Genomic DNA, 17,530 nt, shown 5'->3' on the forward strand with positions numbered 1-17,530 from the left:
CAAGATCATAAGACAGTGTTTAATGAAACAAGATCATAAGACAATATTTAATGCCATAAATCAAACCGAAATAGGCGATAAACTGCACTGAAAAGTGAAAAAGGGGAAAGTTTTCTACTATTTTTGCATCATACAATGCCGAAAATATAACTCTGAAAAAGAAATAATCCGAAAATAGAACAAATTGTTGCATTTCTATCCATAGCATGGAGGAAGGAAGTTCTAATCAAAATCAATTGATCACAGGGAGTAGTCAAATTCCTTATAAATTTAGGCTAGATTCCTTCATTTTTCAATGTGAGACAAACATTCTCAATAATGGACGACCACATCCAATTCACAATTTCCAATAGTTCAACCAAATTTTTTTCTTCTTCACAATTTCCATTATAAACCTCGGAGTTATGCAACCCTTCTTGCAATTGTAGCACCAAAAAAAAAAAAAGAAGCCTCTCTCCTTGAAATGAAGAGCCAAACTAAGTGAAGGTGCCATTAAAATTTATTTCACGATTTCAACATTAATCATTTTAACCCTCTCACACATCCATCAACATCATCAACAAAACCATACAAATCACAGAAAGAAAAAAAGGTTTTGTCAGTCTATTTCTATCTCGTAATTATGGACTATATTCATCTTAAATTAATTAAGTAATCATTTCTTGCGTAATTAAACGTCTCACAAAATCATCAACAAAATACAAGTGGATTACTGCAAGAAAACCATGAGACTTTTTTGCTAGAAAAGTATACAAACGATTTACATTAAGACAAACTTTTTTATAGACATATACATATATAATAAAAAAGGGGAGAGAAGAAAAAGGAAAGAAGGAAAAATTAGAAGTAACCGCAAAGGCATTAGGGATTTGGGGTATTTGCCCGCTCTTTGCAACTTCGCCACTTAACTTCAACATTCGACATCTCACGATCTCATCTCATCTCTCACTCTATTTCTCCTACTCTACTGAAAAAACAAAAAACCAGAATCTTTCCCCTTCCTCTTCATTTGTTATCTCAAAGAGATACAAACCAAGCCGCAGATAATAACCACCGTTCACCCCCACAGTCTCTCCCTCAACCCTAAACTATGGCGGATGCTTATTGGAGGTACAGCGACGCTCGGCAACCACCACCGTCTGCGATGAATTCAGTCGTCGGAAAGCGCCCTCGCTCCGATTACGGTATATCAAATTCCTCGAATTTCCATGATTTTGAGTTCTATCTCCTTTTTGTGTTTGTTTGGTGCTTGATTAAATTAGGGTTCTTGGGATTTTTTTGGTTGCTTTTAAAGGCAAAAACTGCACTAAGAATATATATGTATTTTTTTAACAATAAAGGGAGATTTCAGCAGACTTCCAAGCAGTGGAATTAGGTTTTCAGTGGGCTGAAGGATTGAAATTTGAGGATCACTTGTTTCCTTAAATTTCCCATTCAGTGTCTAAGCAACCTAATGAAGTTTTGAAGTGGGGGTGAAATGTGTTTCTTTTGATGTATGCTGTATGTGGGTTAATCAGTGTTGATGTATATGTGAATCAGCTTATTAAGACATTATCTAGGCTTCATGATATGTATGATTGGTGCTTCCATGGTTATTTCTAAGATGCACTCAGATTATATGATAAATTTGCATTATTGGTAGCTGCTGTGCCTATATTGAAGTTCGGGTAATCATTAAGAAATACTTTGTTTCATTCAAGGATCGACCTTTTATGCCTTCCTGCAAGCATTGATCAGTGTACAGATTATATTATTTATTTGAAGATATGCTATTAAGCTGGCTCGCTATAGTTACCATATAAACTACTCAGCTTCTATGAGATATTTGGCATATATTAGGCATATGCAGAAGGAAAATCCAAATGGTTGTGTTAGCATAAGCAAATATTTGGGTATAAACCTGGGGATCTTAGCAACTTGATTACCTGCTTATGAGCAATTCAGTAGCTTCTAGTGATTATAGAAATTTGGTTTTGATAGGCTGTCTGTAGTTTAACTTAATATTGTCTTGTTTGTAGCTTTATGCTGTAGCAATTTGATTTTCTTCACAACGGCACGGTCTGCCTTTAGAATCATATGCATTCAAATATTGTTTCTTTCTTTCTCTTTTGGTATCTACTGAAGTACATCCTTAATATTTTAGATGCCCATGGTGGCCACGACCTGCCGAGTTATTATTCCCATGAAGATGATAGAGGTTCTCTCCGTGGAATTAGAGATACTGACTCCATTAATGCCTCATATGATCGCTACCTGCGCAGTGCGGTACTTACTTTTCTTTTTTGTATTTGGAACTCTCACATTTTTCACCATACGTTTTATGTTTATGGGGCTAATGTATCAAGTAATGTTTCAGCAAATGCCATCATATAGTGGGGGACAGTCTGCTAGAACCTTGAGTGGGGGACTACCTGGTCGTTCTGTTGATGATCCACGGATGATGGGAATGGGAGGTGTTGACCCAGGGGCACCTGTAAAAGACAGGGTTTTAGGAATGGGAAGTGGACGGCCTGAGGCTCCCCTACCTCCTGGTGCTACCAGTACGCTATTTGTGGAGGGATTGCCTCCCAACTGTACACGACGTGAAGTAGCTCGTATCCTTAATTTTTCTAGGGAGTTTGCAGTTTTCTTTCCTTAATTTTTATCATCACTTGCATTTTTAGTTTTTTAGATTTTCCCTTCACTTGAGTTTGAAGATATATTTCGCCCTTTTGTTGGCTACAAGGAAGTGAGACTCGTAAGCAAGGAATCGAGACATGTAAGTTCATCTTTCCCTAGGGTAGATTCAATATTTAGTGATTGATGCATTCACTAATAAGTAATCTCTGCAGCCTGGAGGAGATCCTCTGGTACTTTGTTTCGTTGATTTTGTGAGCCCAGCCCATGCAGCCACAGCTATGGATGCGTTGCAAGGTAAGCTACTTACAACTTCATTTAATTTATTGCAATCCTAGCCCCATAGTTTCACTGGCCCATTCAATTAATTGCTTATTTTGTTGCCTTTTCTGATGCCATTGTTGGAGGAGTTGCATTTCCTAAAATTATTTCACTTTGCGAGAAGAGGGACTGCCAAATGATTCACAAACTGCTTTTTGGCTGTGTTATGAAATTAACCAAAATTAAAAAGGAAAGGCTATTAGTTTTTCCAAATTTAACAATGTATGGTATACTGCATGGAAAGGAAAGTTTACTTTGGTATCAATATTTAACACAGTTCACATAGAAAATCTGTACAAAGTGTTTCTGACTTTAAACCCTTTTCACTTCCAAAGATGCCTGAAAGTTTCAACAATTACAGAAAGGTTCCTAAATCCTTAGTTTTGTGGAATTTATTTCCCGTTTAAAGTGACATAACACACTATTCAAGGTGCGGGATTTCTTTTTTTGAAGAATGACACGATCTTTTGAGCCATATTGGCTTTAAAGGAGGTGAACATAGATTGCCGATGCCCATATGTATTATTCTGCAGTTTTATTCTGGGTGTTGTTTCATGGGCATCTGTCAGTTTGTTTAGTATTTATTACATGTTGGTTTCACACGACACGATACTTTAGGCCAGAAGTTGCATGGTCTGCAAAGTCATCCAGTACCAGTGTACCACGAGACAAACTTAGTAAATTTTTCCAAACAATGGAAGGGGTTACCTTCCTGGGTCATTTTAATCCTCCTAGATTGTGAATCTCTGATGAATGCCTTAAATCTGGTTGGTTTCATTGGGACCTGATGAGTTTAAGCTCATTTAGTGAATTAGGACACCGGGACTGGTTAGAGAACCCATATAATCGATTGTTTGACCACACTTGTAATTCAGTCATAAGAATGGTGTTGTTAACAATGGTGCTCTCAATATAGTCATCTCATTCTGATGAGGTTTCTCTAATCGTACTGTATCTTTATGCTGAGAGAGGAATCGTGTGAGCTTTATTTTGGAATGAGAGATCCATTTTACGCATTCTGTCAATCTAGTGCATGTGAGGGGTACCCACATTTGCTGCTAAGTGTGTTGCAAAGTGATAGGTATTATATGTCTAAGATAACGGTTTCACGTCTTATATCATCTATCTGCTGATGCCCTGATTCGCCGTTGAAAACGTTCCCAGTTGTTAGTGCGTAAATGGTGGAGCTCGATTTTGCAGGTTATAAATTCGATGAGCATGACCGTGACTCGGTCAATTTAAGGTTGCAATTTGCTCGGTATCCTGGTGCGAGGTCAGGTGGTGGGCACCGAGGGAAGCGTTGAATTATGCGGTTTTCAGGTGATTAACACAATTCTCGATCCGTACGACCCTTTATTATTCATCGCCGTTACGTGCTGAGTAAAAATCAAAAAAATCACGCTAAATGGTGGAACGAATCTTCTCTGTAGGACTTGCTTGAATTGGGAGGTTGTGATAATGAGGGGCGATACAACAAACTTGCAGTCTCGAGAATTAAAGGCGCATAGTTAGGACCAACTCAATTGGGTGATTCCTGATAATTGGGGACGATTACTAGAGTGCTTCTGTTTAGACAACTGCAGACTATATTTTCGTTTGTTTACTTTGGGATATCAGTATGATTACTTAAAGACTATCTCACCATATGCGTTTTGTTAGAAAAATGTAAAAACTTATTTAAAGTTGAGCAGTCTCTTTGCATTTGCATATGCATGTGCTCTGGGATGAGGGTCTAGTATTTGACATTTATTTAGTGATGAAGTGTGGTAACTGCTGTAGGCGTCATATATATCGAAAATAACTGGCTTCTTCTTCTGTGTCAGTTGCTCATTTTTCTCAGAGGTATTAAAATCCTAAATTGAATTTGTTGTAGCCTTTTTATCATATAGATGTTTCATTTCCTTTCTTCTTTTCTCCTTTTGGAAGTGATACAGAAGAGTTTTTATGATACTAGTGGGTAGAAATTAGACAGAGCAAAGCCTGTCAGCCATGACTATCATCTAAAACATCATTATTTTTTTGAAGGAATTCTTACCCTGTGAAAAATTCTGGCTTTTGAGTTTTGACTGGGTTTGGTTGGGTTGGGTTGGGTTGAGTTGGTTTGTAGATAGATCTCTAATCTCTTATTTTCTCAAGTTAAGTGCGAGGTCATAAATATTGTCCTGCTTTTGGTGCTCCACGTGAATCATAAAGGTTGCCTTTTCCTGTTTGTCAGTAGTATTTTACAACTTGTGGACGCCTCCTAAAAGCAAAAAACAGAATGAAAGTCGTGATCATTTTCCACGGTACGGATACCATACAAGTTTGGGTCAGTTGTTGTAACGGGTGTCTTCATTGATCTTTTCTCAAATTACTATTTCAGTCTAGTCAAAGACGAGGAATTTTGCCCCAAAAGCTGTATGCGTTCACACCCACACATTACATGTACACATTCATTAAGATGGTAGGCTTCGGCTTCGCAATTGAACGATTAATTAAGATGGTGGATCTCCTCAAAATCAACAGGAGCGGTGTGGGGTGGGGAGCAACTTTGGCCAGAGGTTTATATCATTATGTACAATCAAATTACATTTCATGAGGATTATGTTTTCGTAGCCGCCGAGCGGTAAGAGTATAAAACTAAATTAACTAACAATAATAGGATTTGATCAAAGACGCCCATCTGAGAATGTAATGTAATCCATTGGTTAACTTAACAACGGGGTAATGATGATGATTATGCTGGAATATTAATACTCGAGTTACATTTTCTTTTCTTTTGGCTGAAGGAAGAAGATGAAGTGCTTCGCAATGACCGAAAAATATGAAATCATTATGTTGATATGTAAGCAATATTGAGGGAAGAGGATTCTAAGACAATCGCTAAAAAGTATTATTCGAAACGGAAAAAGTGAAAAAAAGAAGAAGAAAGAGTGAGAATTTGGATAAGACTCACTCAAATACCCAAGTCAAGAGATTGTTAATGATTGATGGGGACGGATGAGTGTCCAATTTCATCCGCACCAAGTGTAATTTTTTATTTGTTAGGAAAAAGGAAACGTGAAGCCAGTCAAAGTCGGCGAAGTGAGCATCAGTCTGGTTAAAAGAGAGAGATATTTCTTTGTTATCTTTCAACCCCGTAGCCACCACCAGAGGAACCGTCATTAAGATTATCGACAAAGTGGTTGTCTAATCCCTAACCCTACCCATTAACTAAACTTTGAATCAATAATTTTAATTATTAAATACACAGTAATAACACGACAGGGATAGGGATAGGGATAGCGACAGTGATAATGATAATAATAACGATAATAAGGACTTTCACGTCGAATGGTTATCATGCACTCCTTTAAGATTTCAACTGCGTAGTTGGGTTGTGGAGTGCTAGTAACTGCTCCCATACTCAAAATGAAGTTCAAAGATTTCAACTGCGTAGTTGGGTTGTGGCCCCTTGGGACACTTTCCCTTTAATTTCGCAGCCCTTAGATCTTGATTCTCACATGCATTTGAATCTTTCTAGGTTTACTACTCCAACTCCTACAGCTAGTCAACCTCTCCTTGACATTAAATAAATAAATGCCATGTATATCATATCATCCTCCTATCTAATCTATCCTACTATAATACCATATCATATTAGGATTATAATTCTTCAAATTTCAAAGTTCCAAACAAACCCTCCCTCTTTCGTTTATTATATCATACAAATACAACGCCTTTTTCTTTACATAAATACTACTATTATTATACTCCAAATCCAACCCTAGTCTTGCCCCATTGCTTCCTTCTCTCAGCGTTGTGTGTTTTGTTCACACGGCACAGAGCTGAGGATACTGTATCGTATTGAATACGTATTTGATGATACATTGGTTGTTTTTATTTGGTTTTCTAGTCTACTTTCACTCAGGATCTTAAGGAAGGAAGGTGGTTGCTTTAATTAATGGCTGAGATACACAGTGGAACGATGGGTGCCTCTGAGGAGGAAAACGATGACTGCCCCATTAAACAAGTCGAGTTAACCGTGCCCAAGACCGATGACCCCAACATGCCAGTCCTCACATTCAGAATGTGGGTTCTGGGTTTGGCTTCATGCATCTTGCTTTCCTTTGTCAACCAGTTCTTTTGGTACAGGACGCAGCCATTGTCCATCACTTCAATTTCTGCCCAGATTGCTGTGTTGCCGATTGGGCATCTCATGGCAAGGACTCTGCCTACACGCCTTATTTTCAAGGGTACTCGGTTTGAGTTCACTATGAACCCAGGTCCTTTCAATATCAAAGAACATGTTTTGATCACCATATTTGCAAACTCTGGTGCTGGGAGTGTTTATGCCACCCATATCTTGTCTGCTGTTAAGCTCTTTTACAAGAGGAAGCTCACTTTTATTCCTGCCTTGCTCGTTTTGTTTACCACTCAGGTTTTCTTCTTCTCCTTCTTCTTTGGATTTCAAATGATTTCATCTTTCCTTGTGGAAAAATTTAACCTTTCTGGTAATTTCGATTATAGATTTATCAGAACAGAGAAACAAAAAACTGAAGGCATTGCTTTCTTGGAATACACTGTACTATCCAGAGTTTTTTTAACATTTGAAAGTTTAAAAAGGATCAATTTTTAAACTTCCCAACTCCATATTGTGTCCAGGACCTTTAATTTAAATGTTAAATGGTTGATACGTCCTTGAAATTAGAATCCTGTGCTGACAACTTCTTTCTTGCCATCGTTCTTTTTTAACAACTCTTTGTGAAAATTTGTTCCGGAAGCATTTAGGAAAGTACTGGATTCATGGATAATTGGAATATTTAAAACTGTACCTATGACTGCTATGATTTTTGTTACATGTTATTACCCTAAAGGGAGTTTGTATTTTACTTTTTATCTTCTGGGAAAATATGTTCATATTATATTCATCAATTATAAGACTATTAAAATGGCTCAAATTTGCTGAATTTTAGGACAATAACAGCACAATGAACTTTTTGTTTCATACTGAAATTATTTCATATATTCATTGTGCATCAGATTGTTATGAGTGACGTCTGATCTTGTAGTTTCTATTCATCTTGTTTGAATTATAGGTGTTAGGGTTTGGTTGGGCTGGAATTTTCCGGAGAATTTTGGTTGACCCAGTACAGATGTGGTGGCCCTCTAATCTGGTTCAGGTTTCATTGTTCAGGTAAACGTATCTTAGTTCAGTAATCAGCCAATAATTGGTTTCGTAGCCTATTTATTATTAGTCACAGTAGTATGTCTTATGCTGCAGAGCTCTGCATGAGAAGGAGAAAAGGCCTAAAGGTGGCATGTCCCGTACCCAATTCTTCCTCGTAGTCATGATCTGCAGTTTTGCTTACTATATCTTTCCTGGCTATCTTTTTATTATGATAACATCCTTCTCTTGGGTCTGTTGGCTTGCTCCTAAGTCTGTTCTAGTCCAACAACTGGGTTCTGGCTTACGAGGCCTTGGTATTGGTTCCTTTGGGATTGACTGGTCAACAATTTCATCATATCTTGGTAGTCCACTAGCTAGCCCATGGTTTGCCACTGCCAATATTGCATTTGGATTTGCCCTAGTCATGTATGTGATGACGCCCATCACTTACTGGCTTGATTTCTACAATGCCAAGAAGTTCCCAATATTTTCTAGTGACCTTTTCATGTCTAATGGTACAAAGTATGATGTTCTGAGCATCATTGATTCAAAGTTTCAACTTGACCATGGTATGTATACAAAGACTGGACCTGTAAACTTGAGCACCTTCTTCGCTATGACTTATGGTCTTGGATTCGCCACACTTCCCGCTACTCTTATGCATGTTCTACTTTTTAATATAAGGTAATTACACTTGAAGCATTTGATGTACTGTTCACTCTGCTTGTGAAGCAATTACAAAATATATACATAATTTAAACTAAATTCACAAAAGTAAGTTGCATTTCTAGCAATAAAGTATACTTCTTGTCTCTTTACTAAAGGAAACCATTGCAAAGGTCTTTGTGAATTTAAGCTGAAGTTCATCGTCTTACCTTCAATGCAGTGACCTTAGAAATGCATATCGACAACAAAAAAAATTGGATATCCATGCAAGGCTTATGAAGCATTACAAATCAGTGCCGACGTGGTGGTTTCTTGCCATCCTTGTGGTAAACATTGCTCTTATCTTCTTTGCGTGTCAGTACTACAGTGAGTCACTTCAATTGCCTTGGTGGGGTGTATTGCTTGCTTGTGCCATTGCCATTGTGTACACAGTTCCAATTGGTATCATCACAGCCACAACAAACCAGGTAACAGAGTTATAAGTTTCATTTGTTTGCTAACGTTGCTAACTGTAAGTTTACGACGTTCAAATTCATGCGATGATGTTAGGTGTCTGAAACCTTGCCCTCTCATTTTCATGGTATCAGCAACCAGGTTTGAACATCATCACAGAATATGTGATTGGGTACTTATACCCAGAGCACCCTGTAGCTAACATGTGCTTCAAAGTGTATGGTTACATCAGTATGACTCAAGCTCTAACATTTCTAGCTGATTTTAAGCTTGGACACTACATGAAGATTCCGCCAAGAGCAATGTTCACAGCTCAGGTCAGTTTGATTTTCTGAATTTATCAAATCTGCATTGCATGGTGTTGGATTGCAATCTTCAATAGCTAAACTGGTGGAATTACAGGTGGTAGGGACAATTGTAGCTGTGATTGTATACCTGGGAACGGCCTGGTGGCTGATGGGAGACATTCCCAACCTTTGTGATACATCCAAGCTGCCACAGGACAGCCCATGGACTTGTCCAATGGACCGTGTGTTCTTCGATGCATCTGTTATTTGGGGCCTAGTTGGCCCCCGCAGAATCTTTGGAAATCTTGGTGAATATATGAATGTCAATTGGTTCTTCCTTGGTGGAGCCATTGCCCCTGCGCTTGTTAAGCTTGCACACTTGGCTTTCCCAAAACACAACTGGATTTGTTTCATCAACATGCCTATCTTGTTGGGTGCCACATCCATGATGCCCCCAGCCAGTGCCGTAAACTTTACCAGTTGGATCCTTGTTGGGTTTCTTTTTGGTTTTGTTGTCTACAGGTACCGGCCAGATGTGTGGTCGCGCTATAATTATGTCCTTTCTGGTGGTCTTGATGCTGGAACTGCTTTTGTTACAATATTGATGTTCCTTACCCTTCAGTCCCGTAACATTGGTCTTGACTGGTGGGGGAACAGGGGAGAGGGCTGCCCGTTGGCTGCTTGCCCTACTGCCAAGGGGGTTGTAGTTGATGGCTGCCCTGTTTTCTGACCCAAAAAAGAAACTTCATATTTTAGTTCTTTTAGAAGTAGCATTATTTTCTTTTCGGTAATCTGTAAATAGTTTATCAGGGATTCTTTTCTAATCACCGTTTATTAGAGATTTTTGGTTATTATTTAACTTTGCCATTCTGATTTCAATAGTTTATTTATGTGTTTAGCGTTCGCAAAGGAATTCATCTCTTCTTCCCATAGTTGAGTGTTGAATCTTAGTTTAGTTGGAATATACGACATAATATTCAGAGTAACTAAATTACATTATGGGACCATGAATTTAATAACACACTTTAGGGATCAATCAAGAATGAGATTTACATTACAGCGGGTAACAAGTTTAACATGTATAACATCATCAATCAAAAATAAGAAGACTGTGTACCAAGCACACCCAACTGAGCAAGTAGCTTGGCAGCCAGAGATTTCATGTCACTATTTTTCTTCTGAGTAATGTCCACCAATGCCATGTGGGCTGAAGCTCCATATTTAAGAAACAACTCGTTTACTTGAAAAATCCTTTCTAAAGCCATGAGAGATTTTCCTTGCAACCTAGCAGATTGTGAACTAAGCAACTTGACAATCGGACCAACGGCCTTTGCTTCATCAAGCACCTTGCCTCCTTGCCCTTGTTCTTGGTCATCAATGAGTGTCAAAAGTGCATCAAGAGAAGCTTCGCAGGTTCCAACATCTGCCTCCCCAAGCAATCTCACAAGGGGTTCCAGAGCATTGGCCTTTACTATGCAGAATGAAGATTCAACTGTGCAAATGCCTAGGTGTGCAGGGCAGCCAGATTCAGGTGCAGACAAGCAGCACAGGCAAAACCCAGGCTTCTTTATTGACTTGCTCAAGCTTTTGGAACTTTGTGATAGCTGTTTTAGTGAAATAGCAGCCTTTTGTTTTGTCAAAGCGGTTCCAGAAGCCAGTAGCTGTACCAGCACTGGGATAATACCAGCTTCAGCTACTTTTCTCTGCCATTCCTGATTTGTTGGAACTGTGAAACGGCATAGAGCTCCAACAGCATTCTCTATTACCTGCCTTTGATACGACGCGTCTCTATTCCCATCACTTAGACAACTGCAGATGATTTGAAGTGCCTCAGCATCCAGAAGCCACCCGGTCATCTCCGGGTCCTTGGGAAGATTAGCAATAATACCCATTGCAGCAGCTATTTCCCCCACATCACTGGAACTTGTTATAATCCTTAGCAGCGCCTCAATGCACCTTTGACTTACATGCTCCAAAAATGTGCTGTCATCACAGGCGTCTTCTGTCAAGCAAAAGAACAACTTCATGGCGTTTGCCCTAACAGCAGGGTTATCAGCTTCACATAACTGAACTAATACTTGGACAGCAGAGAGCTGTGAATCACATGAAACATCAAAGTGGCTGTTAGTATATACAGAACAGAATCACACGCCAAAAGAACATAAACTTTAAGACTAACAAAGACGTGAAACTACTTTAAACATCACAGTGGCAGTTATATATACAGAATCACATGAAACTACTGTCCAACAAAAACGTGCAATATCATGAACACTCTTGTACCACCAATATTGTTAGGATGGTTACCTGTCTCAACTTTCGTCTGATGTCTGAACCAGAAGAAGATTGGCACATTGCATGGAAGGTTTTGAGAATGCTTCTTTGTATGTCAGGTCCTGTTAAAGATATTAGGGAAAAGAGCTTAAAAATTTCTTCTTCGGAGTCTAACAAAGAGACCTGCTCCCAAGCGGCTTCTTCAGTGGTGGTCGATATGGCAAGGTGCATAATTGTCTCAGCTACCTGTTCACGCAAGGTTGGTGATAATAAACTATGACAATACAGAAGTTCAAATAGTGGTCCAACTGCGCCTTCTCTAATCATCTGCAGGCCATTTTGTGGTAATTTGGAGAGGTGAAGAAGAGCTTTGACACCCACTTTCCTCTTTTCTAAATCACTATGTAAAAGCAGTTGAAGAAGCGGTCCTAGTGCCCCATCTTTAACTATGGACAGTTTGTTGTGATCAGTCAGTTCAATTTCCGACAAAGTTCCAGCCATAAGCACTTTAACATCTTGTGGTCCTGCATCAAGTTTAAGTTGTTACTGCACACAATCTACAAGAAGGTATTATGAGATAATAATGGCACATGATTTGATGGTGACTAAATCTTGTGCATGCTCCAAAGTATCAAAGAACCCGACTTTCGAGCATACCTGAAGAAAGAAGCTTCAACAGAGGTTTAAAATAATTCGCTTTCGCCATATGTATAACATTCTGATCATCGAAAGACAGATTTTCTAGAAGCACGTTCACATCTCTGATGACTTCATTATCTTCATTACTTAACATTGTTACTAGGAGAAGTATGCATCCCTGAACATTTCCCATTAAATCTCGTGCAGCCCTACTTTTAGATAGTTCCAGTAACAACTGCAATGCTAACTTTCTTTCCCCAATATGGCGTGCAAGTGAGTGGACAATGGATTCCAGTGCATTATCCACTTTTATGATTCTTCCCTGTTAAAAATAAAATGAACTGTATGAATATTCGGAATTCGGAAATGCCAATTCTAGGCTCTACTAAGAAACTATTACCCTTGTGTCTTAAAATTGTATATATGGAAGTCATGTTATCTCCATTGGTAGAAATACCATACACGATAAGCATTAGTATTAACACTACAGAAAGAAGCTTTCCAGAGAATGCAGATTAATCTGTTTAGCTGCATCAATGATAACATAACATGACATTGGAAGGTACCTTAGTTTCTTCACCATCTTTTGCAAGGATTGAGAGGATGGCAAGAGCATGCTTTCTTATTTCTCGGTTTTTTGAAAGAAGAAGTCTAACAAGGACAGGAATGTAGTCCTCCCGTGTCACCCATTCTCGGTGCAACTCTCTTTCCGTGCACAGATTATGTAGCTTGTCTAACGATTGAAGCACTTCTTGCTCTTCATTTGACTGGAGTTTGGGTTTAATAGAGGTAATCATAAAGATGGTTTTCCTATCTTTCCATTCTTCAATTGATCGCTTTAGTGCTTTGTTGGGAAGTAGAACTGAACTGTCCAGGGGAATATCAGTCACAGGACAGTGATTCTTACCTTCTGCAAACCACTCCTCTATCACACTTCTCTCAAATGTGCAATGAGAGGAAACTTCCACAGGATCCACCATGATCTCACGAGTGACGGGACAAAAAAATTGGTCAAAAGGTTCTAATGGTAGCCTACCCACAGAATTTCTCTTTTCAAAATAATCATTCTCTTTGTCCTCAGCAGATACAGTGGCATTAGCCTTCTGAAGCAATGCTAATATCTGTTCCATATGCAAATTTTCTTCCAGGTCTTTTCTGGTATTGGTATCGTCTAATTCGCGTTTGAACTCCTCAAACTCCTTTTCCCATGCAGACTGGTCATTAGAGATCCCAAGAGCCTCAGCAATATGACCAAGCAAATTGTTTGCATAGGATCGATCAGCATTCTGCTCTTGTATTCCTAGCTCAAATTTTGCCAAAATCTCCTCCTCTTCCAATGTTGCTCGATATTCACCATCCAACATATTCTTGAACATCTTGCTAATCTGGCTATTTATACCAGATGAAACATCCAAAGATGCTAGTGGGATTAGACCAAGAGCTCTGCCAATCTCTTTTGTACAGCTCTCTAGGGACTCAACGATCTTCCGGCAATTGATTAAGAGATAAACTTTATTTCTTTTGCTGCAATCTAGAGCTAGCTGCTTAGCAACATCAACCTCTCGGTTGAGAATCTTCAGAGCATTGGTTAAGCTTTCTGAACACTCAATGTTTTGCTTTGACAACTCTTTCAAAATAGAAGAGGTCTTCTCCAAGTACCTTGAGAATACTTTGAAATTTTCTTTCTGAATGAGGACTTCCTTGGCTGCATGTATAGTGTCAGACATGGCAAGGAATGTCTCAGAGAGTAATTCAGACACTGGAACCAAGGAGGCACTAACAACAATATCCTTCGCCATCTCTGTATGAGAGAAGATAGACCCTCAGCTCTGACTGGCCCAAATTTCAATTTTCAACCACAAAGGGGAAGAACCCTCATCACTTTGCTGGCAACTGCAGTCTGCATCTGAAAACCAGCATTGAGATCATATTGGTTTTTAATACAACTACCATTTTTTGTTTGTTACAAAGGTAGATTTCTTTCTCTCTTACTTTTTTTCTCCTTTGGAAAAAGGTACCAAAAATGTGTTCTTTTTAATATAGAAAAAAGTATACCAAGAACATAGCAGCAACAAGATAGTGATCCTCATATTCAACATTAATTTCTATTTATAAATTACATAATCCAACTTAGTAAGCCAAAGAAACCCAGGAAGATATACTTCATTAGCTTCATATAAATAAAATTGAGTTTCTTCTGTCGTCCTTAGTTGTTTCATGGCAACCAACCCAAGTATACCATGCATCTTTTTTACAGCTTATGAACTCAATCGTTCACATTGAGAGCAGTGACAGCTTCAAAAACTGGTCAATCCCATTACAGACAAGATGATTGAGCTTGAAATACTTACTGAATTTTAACTAAACTGATGTGCTCATGAGTCATGTTATGCTCCAGTTAGTAGTTGAGACAATACTGTCCTGTATGCAAAGTTCCATTTCCTTTTTCTGTTTCCCTCACTTTCTCAACAACCAAACAGAAATAACAATGGTTCTCAATCAAATGAAAAGAAAAATAAAAGATAGAGAGAGATGGAGAGATAACCTGAAATCATGAATCAACAAATGTCTATATACCTTGGTTGGTTGATATTCCAGATAACAAGCAAAGCCAAACCAGAAAAACACAATGCTTTCAAGAGCTTCTGTTACGAAGCAATTCTCTCTCACTTTCATGGAGTCTTTCTCTGAACCCAGAAAACGAAAGAACGACTTCTATAATTAGTTAATAAATTTTTAAATATTTTTTCTTTTGGACTGCCTAATGTTTTCCAAGCAGCTTAACGTCGAGCGGGACATGATAGCTGACAACCAAGTCAACGCTGTTTACTCTTAAGTGCTCTGCCTCAACATGGTCAATCATATGTGCCTAGGAGGAGGAGGGCTATACAGATTTTGCCACGTTATCGTGATCGTAGTTTCCACTTCACCTTGGTGCCTACGTTGCGGATTTTGGGTCGCTAGTGTAAATAAATGCGGTAGACTTGTGGTCCATTGGATTGCGCGTCTTATGTCCTACATAATCTCCTTAATTTCTGATTTTTTGACCACAAAGAAAAGTAAGAAGAGAAAAAGAATACTCTTCTTGAAACTTCTTCGAACTTTAATGAGTGGTTAAAATACAATTAGAAAAAAATCATAAGGTTTAGTGTGGTTGACAAATTGTCACTTTCAGTTGACAAGTTATTTGGTGTCTTAATGGCAGGAGTTCAAAATCTATTAAAAGCACTGTGTGGCTAAGGACAAACCGAATTCTATGTGGAGATTAATTTCACTCTTAAAAAATAGGGACACGTTGCAGTATTTACAAAAAAAAAAAAATTACAATTAGAAAGTAAAGCTTCTTTGACTTCGTAGTTCGTAGAGCAGACATGACCGTTAATACACACAAGTGAGCGACGCTAACGTAATTCAACTTCTTTTAATGAGTTATTGCGCAATTCAATAGAGAAACTCACATGATTGGATTTGGATTGCACTATCATCTTAGTCCAATGGGCTTTTAAGATTTTGAAATGGGCCAGCTGACTTAATTAAGCTTTTTATTTATGCCCACCCTTTTATTTGGAAGAACATAAATGAGATGAGTTACCCTTTTGGCAAGTTTCCTTGTTCAGATTGTGGAAAATAGTAATACATTGTTTTTCTGTTTGTTTTCCTCTGAATGTCGTGGAACTTTCCTGGCCGAAAAGAGATAGAAGAAAATAATTCATTTGAAGTTTGCCGTCTACCAAAAAAGTAGCTAGTTTGACTGAAAGCTTGCAACGCTGACAAGAGGAAGTGCTAGTTGCTCTTGCAAGGTAAGACGCAGATTAATATATAAAAAACGCAACAGCTTGGGAAGCTGAATTGATTATTGTTATAATAGGAACATGAACTATTCTGTCAGCTGCACTTAATTCTTCAGCTACTATATCTGTTAAAGATCAGCTATAAATAATGAAATAAACATTCAAAATCTCTAACAGGGATGAAGAAGAAAGAAAACCAGAAGGATGTGATGGCATGAAATGAAAGTGAATAATTTTGACTTTCTGCAACTGCAAGCGCATATATAATTTTTGAAGGGGTGTCAGTTCACCGGTTCGATCGAGACCTTAAATATTTTTTGCTAATAAAGAAATTCAAGGGCGCATGAATTCCGATCTACTTAGGTATAAAATAACAAGCTTGTTTAAAGAAAATAATAATAATAATACACGCATAATTCAAGGGCGGCGAAATGGGGAATTATTATAGTTGGATAACGCATGTTTTCTCTGTTACTTTTAGGTCCGTCTGGTCGGGCCAATGACCTCTCTGCTACATGGTCAAATTTATACTTTATATATATACTGGGCACATAGAAAATGAATCCCATCAATCATATATCAGAACCACCCAGTTTGATATATACTCTGACTATTTTATAGGTGAAGCGTGTCAATCTTTGTATTCTGTACGAGGTTGCTTGCCATTGCCCAACTTTATGCAAAAGGTAAAGGATTTGTTGATCAATACGGACAGCTAGGTAATTTAGCACAAGTTGATCGAAGAAAGAAACTAAGGAAAATATGTGAGTTTCTATTCTGGTATGCAAGTTAACGGTTAGAAGCAGGTGTTCGTATCGCAATCATAGCATAGCAACTCTTGACTAGGGTGAAATAAACTGATGAGATCCAGAAAAGGAGTGGAAGAGGTGTGTGTGTGTGGTGTGTGCTCTGTGAAGGTGTAGACAATGAATAATGCGCTTACTTTTATAAATAAATAAAAACAAACCGACACGGCAATCATTATGTAAAGCGAGCACACATTAACAAATCTTAGGCAGATGAGATGAGTACTTTGAAAAGCAAATGATATAATATGTGTGGATATGAAATCATGGAGGAGAGATGATGATCATAAAAATAAAATAATAAATACCCAATTTGATTTTGGTAGCAAAGAAGATCATCATAAATTCCCCCTTTGAGAGATCTGCAATTTCCACATTAATTCCCACAAAAACCAGACACACACATATATGCACAGTGAAAATGTAAACATATAAAGACATGAAAGAAAGAAAGAAAGAATAGGTACCTACGAGCACGACGAAGCCTTGAGCCTTGGTGATGGTGTGCCCTTGGCCTTGGTCTTGCTTTGATAAACTGAAAAGGGCAGG

General features: G+C 38.3%; 3 protein-coding genes across 3 annotated transcripts; 2 read left to right on the forward strand and 1 right to left on the reverse strand.

The window, feature by feature from the left end:
* Window positions 1-785: 785 nt before the first annotated feature.
* On the forward strand, window positions 786-4,802 carry LOC117617258 (RNA-binding protein 1-like). The gene is made up of 7 exons (XM_034346561.1): window positions 786-1,184; window positions 2,144-2,265; window positions 2,357-2,594; window positions 2,697-2,758; window positions 2,832-2,913; window positions 4,138-4,257; window positions 4,368-4,802. The coding sequence occupies exons 1-6, from the start codon at window positions 1,091-1,093 to the stop codon at window positions 4,239-4,241; spliced, it is 702 nt and encodes a 233-aa protein (XP_034202452.1). The 5' UTR covers window positions 786-1,090; the 3' UTR covers window positions 4,242-4,257; window positions 4,368-4,802.
* On the forward strand, window positions 2,832-10,350 carry LOC117617257 (oligopeptide transporter 6-like). The gene is made up of 7 exons (XM_034346560.1): window positions 2,832-2,913; window positions 6,812-7,336; window positions 7,995-8,092; window positions 8,180-8,749; window positions 8,952-9,198; window positions 9,319-9,501; window positions 9,587-10,350. Exons 2-7 carry the CDS (start codon window positions 6,860-6,862, stop codon window positions 10,199-10,201), a joined length of 2,190 nt encoding a protein of 729 aa, XP_034202451.1. The 5' UTR covers window positions 2,832-2,913; window positions 6,812-6,859; the 3' UTR covers window positions 10,202-10,350.
* A 156-nt stretch (window positions 10,351-10,506) lies between these two features.
* Window positions 10,507-14,334, reverse strand: LOC117617256 (U-box domain-containing protein 43-like). The gene is made up of 4 exons (XM_034346559.1): window positions 12,951-14,334; window positions 12,403-12,706; window positions 11,779-12,269; window positions 10,507-11,564 (listed from the first exon to the last, which is right to left on the reverse strand). Exons 1-4 carry the CDS (start codon window positions 14,181-14,183, stop codon window positions 10,566-10,568), a joined length of 3,027 nt encoding a protein of 1,008 aa, XP_034202450.1. The 5' UTR covers window positions 14,184-14,334; the 3' UTR covers window positions 10,507-10,565.
* Window positions 14,335-17,530: the final 3,196 nt, after the last annotated feature.

This window comes from Prunus dulcis, chromosome 2 (genome assembly GCF_902201215.1).
Source record: "Prunus dulcis chromosome 2, ALMONDv2, whole genome shotgun sequence".
NCBI lineage: Eukaryota > Viridiplantae > Streptophyta > Magnoliopsida > Rosales > Rosaceae > Prunus > Prunus dulcis.

Bases quoted from the DNA above. Each gene is read 5' to 3' on its own strand.
- LOC117617257 (XM_034346560.1), top strand. From the start codon at position 6,860: ATGGCTGAGATACACAGTGGAACGATGGGTGCCTCTGAGGAGGAAAAC. The intron at 7,337-7,994 runs GTTTTCTTCTTC...TTTGAATTATAG, and splicing joins TCGTTTTGTTTACCACTCAG to GTGTTAGGGTTTGGTTGGGC. The intron at 8,750-8,951 runs GTAATTACACTT...CCTTCAATGCAG, and splicing joins GTTCTACTTTTTAATATAAG to TGACCTTAGAAATGCATATC.
- LOC117617258 (XM_034346561.1), top strand. From the start codon at position 1,091: ATGGCGGATGCTTATTGGAGGTACAGCGACGCTCGGCAACCACCACCG. The intron at 1,185-2,143 runs GTATATCAAATT...TTAATATTTTAG, and splicing joins GCGCCCTCGCTCCGATTACG to ATGCCCATGGTGGCCACGAC. The intron at 2,759-2,831 runs GTAAGTTCATCT...TAATCTCTGCAG, and splicing joins TAAGCAAGGAATCGAGACAT to CCTGGAGGAGATCCTCTGGT.
- LOC117617256 (XM_034346559.1), bottom strand. From the start codon at position 14,183: ATGGCGAAGGATATTGTTGTTAGTGCCTCCTTGGTTCCAGTGTCTGAA. The intron at 12,707-12,950 runs GTACCTTCCAAT...TATTTTTAACAG, and splicing joins AAGATGGTGAAGAAACTAAG to GGAAGAATCATAAAAGTGGA. The intron at 11,565-11,778 runs GTAACCATCCTA...TGTGATTCACAG, and splicing joins TCAGACGAAAGTTGAGACAG to CTCTCTGCTGTCCAAGTATT.